Source organism: Camellia sinensis, chromosome 10 (assembly GCF_055761805.1).
Source record: "Camellia sinensis isolate YWXY chromosome 10, ASM5576180v1, whole genome shotgun sequence".
Classification (NCBI taxonomy): domain Eukaryota; kingdom Viridiplantae; phylum Streptophyta; class Magnoliopsida; order Ericales; family Theaceae; genus Camellia; species Camellia sinensis.
In genome coordinates, this window is record NC_138970.1 from 154,477,317 (window position 1) to 154,485,621 (window position 8,305).

General features: G+C 45.0%; 1 protein-coding gene across 1 annotated transcript; it reads right to left on the bottom strand.

The window, feature by feature from the left end:
- Positions 1-275: 275 nt before the first annotated feature.
- Positions 276-2,154, bottom strand: LOC145801380 (uncharacterized). The gene is made up of 2 exons (XM_082892628.1): positions 739-2,154; positions 276-595 (listed from the first exon to the last, which is right to left on the bottom strand). The coding sequence occupies exons 1-2, from the start codon at positions 2,003-2,005 to the stop codon at positions 561-563; spliced, it is 1,302 nt and encodes a 433-aa protein (XP_082748754.1). The 5' UTR covers positions 2,006-2,154; the 3' UTR covers positions 276-560.
- Positions 2,155-8,305: the final 6,151 nt, after the last annotated feature.

The following is an 8,305-nucleotide window of genomic DNA, read 5'->3' on the forward strand; positions in this document are numbered from 1 at the left end:
CATTTTGTTGAGGGGTATTGGTGCAAGAGGTCTGATGGATAATTCCATGAGTAGAGAAATATTGTCTTAACCCAGAATTTATGTATTCCCCGCCATTATCAGAACGAAATATTTTGATAGTGGCCCCAAACTGAGTACAAATCATCTTATGAAAAATGCGAAACACAGAGAAAACCTCACTCTTATCTTTCATGAGATACACCCAAGTAGCACGAGAAAAATCATCAATAAATGTAACAAACCAGCGATGACCTTTCACAGACAGAATACGAGAGGGACCCCAAACATCAGAATGTATTAATGAAAAAGGAACGAAGCTTTTATTCAAACTGGGAGCAAAAGAAGCTCTATGTTGTTTTTCAAGTTGACAAGACTCACAAAGAAAGTCAGACACATGATGATTTGCAAAACTAGAAGGAAATAAATGCTTAAGTAAATGAAATGAGGGATGCCCAAGACGCCGATGCCACAGCCATAAATCAGCGGGGGTAGTAGAAGACGTGGTGGAAGAATAAGCAAGTTTGTCCGGTTGATCTAGGAAGTAGAGACCATTTTCTGCACTACCACTGCCAATCGTCCTCCCCGTGACAAGGTCCTGAAAAAGACAATGATCAGGAAAAAACGTCACACTACAATTCAAATCTTGGGTAAGACGACTTAAGGATAACAGATTAACAGAAAACTTAGGAACATGGAGAACAGAAGATAGATGTATAGTAGGAGTGATTTGGACTAAACCTTTTCCAGAAATGGAAGAAACAGTACCATCGGCAATCCTAACTTTGTCCTGACCTGAAGAGGGCTTATAGACAGAGAAAAGATCAGAGGAGCCAGACATATGATCTGAGGTACCAGAATCAATAATCCAAGGCAAGGATGTATGACCCAGGAAAGCACAAGGAGAAGATGCTAAGTTACCTGAGCGGGCAAAGGACGAGGAAGCGGTACTGAGAGCAGTAGAAGATCGGCGGTCCAACAATTGGCGCAAAGCATCCTCCAGCTCAGTATCAGAAGCTTGGGTAACAGAAGTAGAATTAGAATCAAGGGTATCAACGGCACTAGACTGATGAGCCCGGGAATAGGAACCACGTCCTCTAGATTGGCCTGACCGACCTCCTTGAGAACCAGACCGATCACCTCGACCCCCGGATGGAGTCCCATGAAGCTTCCAACACGTCTCACGAGTATCCCGTGGCTTCTTGCAATAATCACAGAATACAGACTCCTTAGTAGCAGACGGAGGAGGCAGGCTGAGGCCATCTCGAGGAGTAGACAGTAATGCGGAACGGTCAGTAGAGACAAGGGACATCATAGTAGACCGGCGACTCTCCTCATTTTGTACATAGGCAAATGCCTCCTGAAGTGAAGGAAGAGTATCCATACTCAGAACTCGACCCTTAACTGGATCATACTCCACATTTAGGCCGGCCAAAAATTTAAAGACCCGTTCCCGTGAGATGAACTTTTTGTACCCGATAGAATCAGTAGGGCAAACGGGCTTATAGTCTTCCAGGTGGTCAAGTCGTTTCCAGCCGTTGGTGAGGAAAGTGAAGTACTGAAGAACAGTCTGCTCCCCCTGAAGTGAGCTCTCAATAGAGCAGCGCAACTCAAATGCCTGTGAAAAATTTCCTTTGCGGGAATAAGTAACAGCCACAGCCTCCCAAACGTCCTGGGCAGTCTCCATAGACAAGTAGCCCTCACCAAGTTCTGGAACCATCGAATGGATAAGCCAACTCATAATCAAAGAGTTGGTAATCTCCCATTGGTCATAACCTGAGTCAGTGGTACTAGGTGCCTGTATCCTGCCATCAACATACCCCATCTTCCCTCTGCTTTTCAAAAACAAAGTCAAACTTTGAGACCATGCTAGGTAGTTCTGACCATTAAATAGAGAGGTGGTGATTTTCAGACTAGGGTTGAGGTTCTCAGTCATGGTAGTAGGTAGAATGGGACTCTCACTCTTTGGTGTTTGAGAAGAAGAGGACACACTGGTGGAATCTGTCATGGATACAATACTACTGAACCCGCAACAAAACTAGTGGCAATCACAAACCCGGAAGGTGGTAGTGAGATAACAGGCACAATGACTATTATAAAGACATAACAAAATTAAGAAACCATTTTTTTTTTCTTTTTTTTTTTTTTGTTTTTTTGTTTTTTTGTTTTTTGTTTTTTTTTTTTTGTTTTTGTTTTTGTTTTTTGTTTTTTTTTTGTTGTTGTTTTTTGTTTTTTTGTTTTTTTTTTGTTTTTTGTTTTTCCTTTTTTTTGTTTTTTTTGTTTTTTTTGTTTTTTTTTTGTTTTTTGTTTTTTGTTTTATATATATATATATATTGATTTTATGTATACATGTATTTATATATAAATATATATATATATCAGGTTATATATATATATATATATATATATTTATAGATAAATATATATCAGAGTGAGATACCAGAGTGATGAAGACGACCGAGAGATGAGGACGACGAGGGCGATGACGACGAGGGCGATGACGGCTGGAGGAGATGAGATGAAGGCGAAGACGAGCTGAGGAGTCGAAGACGAAGCAGACGAGCTGAGCGACGAAGACGAAGACGACAGAGGACGGCTGGAGGAGATCAACCCAGCAGATGATCCAACTAGGTACGTTTTGAACCCTAACCCTAGATGTGTAGCTCTGATACCATGAAGCTTGGGTAACCAGCTTGGGGAATGATAGAATATCACCCCCTATTTATAAATGAAGATTTAGGGTTTACAAGAAAGGTAATTACAAGATGATCCCTGAGTGCTATCCCTGAGTGCATAAAATGATTACAGACAGACCCTAGTGTACCTTTCGGCTAATATAATATGCTAATACTTAATATAATATGCTAACAAATGAAAACTGTGAAGCACATCGGTGGTGAGTCAGGGTCACTCACGTATCGGTGATCTGGTCACGGAGGCTCTAGCGGGATCTGGTATGGTGTCCCATACTCCCAACCAATTAGCCCGGTCAGAAGATCAGGCCATCCGGCATACTGGCAAGTAGAGGGCATCCATCCAGCCCCACCCCTCGATGTGTCGGCTCCACTGGTCGAAGGAATGTCTCTAGCTCGGGCGCGACTCGAGGAAGGCACGACAGCAGCCCTCCTCCTAGGGGCACGGACATTTGACAGCGGAGGCATGAAGTATGTACAGCGGTAGGTTGCGTACTCTCCCTCCTCCAGCAATAGAACTGCATCAGTACCCAACACGAGCTCCTCGACCTCTCGGGGAGTGAGTCTCTCAATGGATCGCATGTCTTCTGGAGGTGCTGAGGGGATACCCTGAACAGGGTTACCCATCGTCTGACACATGAAGCGATCCCCCAGAAACCAGGCCCTACCAACTGGCCCCTCAAATAAAGTCCTGTATCGAGAAGCGGCCCACGCCCCAGGGAATCAGAACCAAGCATCTCCTGACAAGGGTGCCCAGGGTTGCCAAGTGATCTGTGGATAATAAGTGCATAAACTGATTAGATATTGTAAATATGCAAGATGAACCAAAGCTGAAAACATGACGAACTGAGAGTTTTGGATTACCTCCGTCGGTCGTCCAGTATCGAAGAACTGTCGGAGATAAGGCAAAGTCTCCCGAGTCCTCGGCCGACACTGACCCTCAAATCTGCGAGAGTAGGGGATCTCAATAGGTACCTCCACCTCGAGATCAGGGGCTAATGTCGGAAAGTAGGCATAAACCCATAGCTGTAAAAAAACAAGACAGTGGCTGTCAGAATATAGAATGTACAGAAAATACAGAATGCTGAGCGCAGAATGTAGGATACAAAATGAAATGTGTGTCGTGTGTGCAGTGTACAGATAATGAAAAGCAGAAATGTAAATCAAGAGGGCAGAATGTACCTCCCAGGCTCTCCAGTAGCCACCTACTATGTTCCCTTGTCCGCGGGCATACTGGCTGGCGCCACCCCAATCATACTGGCTGACCTGTGATAGGTCTACCAAAGCACTGAGTAAATAAAGTCCAACTCTGTTCCGCCTGTCGGAGAACAAAGTGGTCCCGATGAGGAACATCAAAAAACCTCGGGCATACTGTTCTATCTCCTCGATAGTCTCAGGCATAGTCCTCTTGAACCGTTCGGAGAAACAGGTATACCTGACTCTCCCAGTAGATAAATCCAAGCCGCCTCCCACTCGCCCATGTCTGCGTCATAGGAGACCGGTCGGCCGGCCACGTCAAGGCCCGTCAACATGGAGAAGTCATATGGGGTCATCGTCATGTCCCCAGTAGCTGAAAAGTGGAACGAGTTGGTGGTGTCCCACCATCTCTCCACAAGTGTCCCCATGAGGGTCCTACTCACCGGATAACGTGATATCCCCGCGCAGAAAGGTCCAAATCCTGCCTCGTCCACGATGTGATGTACAACATCTAGGAGCTCCGTATACCACTCCCTAGCAAGGATCGATCCATAACCCCATGTGGAACAGGAAGATACCTGCATTCAGAATGAACAGATGTATTCAGTTTCAGGATGAAATGTATGAGCTGCGTGCAAATGAAGTAAATAAACTGTGTGTTCAGAAATGAAGTAAATGAATTATGTGATCAGAAATGAAAGGTATGAACTACGTGTTCAAAGTGGAATGTATGAGCTACGTGCAAACAAAAATGTATGGGCTGTGTGTTAAGAATTGATAGGTATGAACTGCATGTTCAAAGTGGAATGTATAAGCTATGTGCAAACAAAAATGTATGGGCTGTGTGTTCAGAATTGAAAGGTATGAACTGCGTGTTCAAAGTGGAATGAATGAGCTGCGTGCAAACAAAAATGTATGGGCTGTGTGTTCAGAATTGAAAGGTATGAACTGCGTGCAGACAAAAAATGTATGGGCTGTGTGTTCAGAATTGAAAGGTCTGAGCTGTGTGTTCAAAGTGGAATGCATGAGCTGCGTGCAAATTAAATCAAATGATGTGCGTCTAGTATGAGCTGCGTGCAAATGAAATGTGTAAGCTGTGCGTTCAAACAGAAAGGCGAGCCGTGTGCCTGAAAAATGAGCTGTGTGCCCAAAGAACGAGCTGTGTGCCCGAAAAATGAGCTGTATGCCCAAAGAATGAGCTGTGTGCCCGAAAAACGAGCTGTGTGCCCGAAAATGTGCCATGTGCCTAAGACAAACTGTGCGGTCAGAATGAACCGTGTGTTCAGAGTAAGCTACGTGCCAAATGAATAGAATATTGTGTCGTGAACTGCGTACCAAATGAACAGAATACTGTGTTGTAAGCTGCGTGCCAAATGAACAGAATACTGTGTTGAGAGCTGTGTGCTAAAGGAACAGAGTATTGTTATGAATGAGCTGTGTGCCAAATGGACCAGATGTTGTGTATGTAAATGTGTTCAGAACAAGCATATATAATACACAGCGAAAACATGAAGTGTGCAAGAAATGCAAAAATACATTGTAGAGAATGTAAAAGGGAAATACGTACCTCTCGCGCCTGGTGAGATAGATGAGACTCTGGCTCCCGTAGCAGTAGGTTCGTGGGTGCTTACCACTCGAAGTCGGTAAAGTGATAGAAGGTGGTAGGAGGTAGGACGTGCTCTTGAGGATGGTACCTCTTTGGGCCGAAAGGCTGAATCCTTGGAGGCAATGACGTGATGTCTGGCTCGTCCTCGGCATGTGGAGAACCTCCGTCGTGATGAAAGTGATCCGCCATCCGAAGAAATCTGTAAAAATGAGCAAAAATGAGCGAAATTAGCCAAAATTGCAAAAAGTCAACAAAAATCAACTTTCGGGAAAGGAAAAAGTCAACAAAAGTCAACTCCCGAGAAAATGCGCCAAAGTTCGAGACAAACATACCTCAAATGTTGAAAATGGAGAAAGAAGCCCTGAAAGCAAATTTTAATCGGTTCAAAACAAAGAGAATCGAAAGTTTTCGCGAAACAACTTCGCGTAGGGCCTTGGAAAACGCGTGTAAAGTGCAAATCTGAGAGAGAAAAGGGTCTAGGGAGCAAGAGGAGCGGATTTTGGCCTTGGAGGTGTGAGCAAAAGTGATTTGGATAAGTGAACTTAAAGATCCGGCCTTAAAAAACCAAATTGCCCCGAATTTCTGTAAACTGGTCGGCCAACCAGTTTTTCTGGTCGGCCGACCACCTTGGTGAGCAAAAACTGGTCGGCCACTAGCCTAGGTGGTCGGCCGTCCTCCTGGATGGTCTCCAAGGTCCTTTTGTTCTCCCCGTGTATTTTGGTGATGATTGGAGTCCTCAGCTCTCGAGAAAGTACAAGAAAAGCGCACTTTTCGGCGCGAAATGTCTCCGCGGGAACTTCAATTCAAGTCTTCGATGCGTGGCTCGTCGTTACTCGCCAAGAGCAAGGTGTATCCTTTTTGAGTACGTTGCGACCCCTCCGAGAGGTAAATCAGAGGTCGCGTTTGAGTTGCTTTCTTTAAGGCTTGTACTTCTTTACTTAGCATTTTGTTTCAAACATGCTTTTGAAGTTGCACTTGTCCTGCATTGTTATGCACACTACTTGCATTGTTGTGCACATTTCACTGGCATTGCCATGCACCCATACTTTGCATACGTCGTCACGCACGTTTCACTTGCATTGCTATGCACTTTTCCATCGGCACCATATGTGTCCGCGTTTGATATGGCGTTGAGCATGTGTTGCTAACTATATTGTACCTGTTAAGTTTCCTTCTTTTGCAGGCACGATATTGTATGCACGGTTCATTTGAAGCTGGTGCGACCAGACAAACCAGAAGGTATTGTATTCTCTACGTGAGACATGACGAGAATTGTATAATTCTCTTATGTCCTTTCTACATGCGATGTAGTTTGGTTTGTATTCGCTTGCTTAAATTGTTGCATTTATTGTGTATATGTGCTTCATTACAGTTTTCTTTGCATGATCATAAGTTATGTTCGGCCTTATGCATGCCTTTTGCATTTTGCCCCTGCCTGCGGGCACATCTCTTTGTTTATCTCGCCTGTTTGTCCAAGTCTTCAGCCTTGTCAAAAATGGGTCGTCTCTGGGCTTTGACATCCACTCCCGTCACTTATGACTTTCGATTTCTGTCAAAGAGGGGCAACTGTAGACACCCTATTTTTGACCGACCTTAAGACTCAGATGTCATCGATTGAGCTCTCATTGATTGCGCATGTTGTGCTCGTTTCGAGGTTTCGGAGTTCTTGGCTGAGAGCCTCGCCTCCGAACCTCGGGACCCTTCGTACTTTGACTCGATCCGCGGACCAAGTCTTGTTTTCTCTTCCCGGAGGGAGGGAGAGGTCTTGTAGACTATCTCTCAGTGGTCGTAGGCTACTTTTCGTGGTCATAGGCTATTGTTCCCATTTGAAGACTAGTTTCCGATTTTCGGAGCCGTCGGCCGTGTGCCTCGGCTCGGGACCGCTTAACATTCTCCATTTGGCACGATTTTTGGAACACACCTCGTTTCCTCTTTCTAGAGGGACACTATAGTCTGGGAGACCACTTTTGTGGTCGTACGCCACTTTTGATGCTCGGCAGCTGGTTTTCGGGGCTCCCCGCTGCGCGTCTTGCCTCCTGAACCCTCGTCTTGCATCCGTTTTGGTTTGTCTTGGGTACAAAACTTACTTTCCTTGTTTGGGAAGTGGTACAAGGGTGGGAGACCAGCTTTTATCCTTGGAGACCACTTTTCTCCCCGCCAGCCGGTTTTCTGGTCGTGAAACTGGTTTTCTTGGTCTTTAGGCCACATTTTCTGGTTTCCCACCCCACCATTGGCTTGCTTTCAGTGTGGAGACCACCAATTCCCCCTACCGACCACTTTTTTACCTGGGAGACCACTTTGGGTGGTCGCCCGACCACTAAAAGTAGCAGGCCGACCACCTTTTCTGGTCGGCAGCTTTCCTTCTCTTTTGTCAGACTGAATGGATGCCAGCTGTGCTAGCTGGAGGGCAAAAACTGTATCCTCTATACACGTGTATGGAGGGATTGGATCCAAGTTTTAGCTTCTTGAGGAAGCTTTAACTTTTTTCCTCTATAAGAGAGGCTCTCCCTCTTCATGGCAGAGGTTCTGAGTTTTGCCTAAGGCACAAGTGTATATCTCCCTCAATATCTCTATATTTGGTGCCTAAAGTGTGTGTTGTTCTTCACCTTCACACTATAAATCTTAACCACACACCCCACCATTGAACTAAGGCTCTTGGAGGACCTTTTTGGAGGTTGAAAAGCTGGTTTTTGGTTCAGAAAATCTGCTGGTTTTGTTGAGCTTCAAGGGTAACCTCTTTTCTCCCTTTTAAGCTTTGTTTTGGTCACTCTCTTAGCCATACTTGCATGCTTATTTGAGCTTTGTTTTCAAC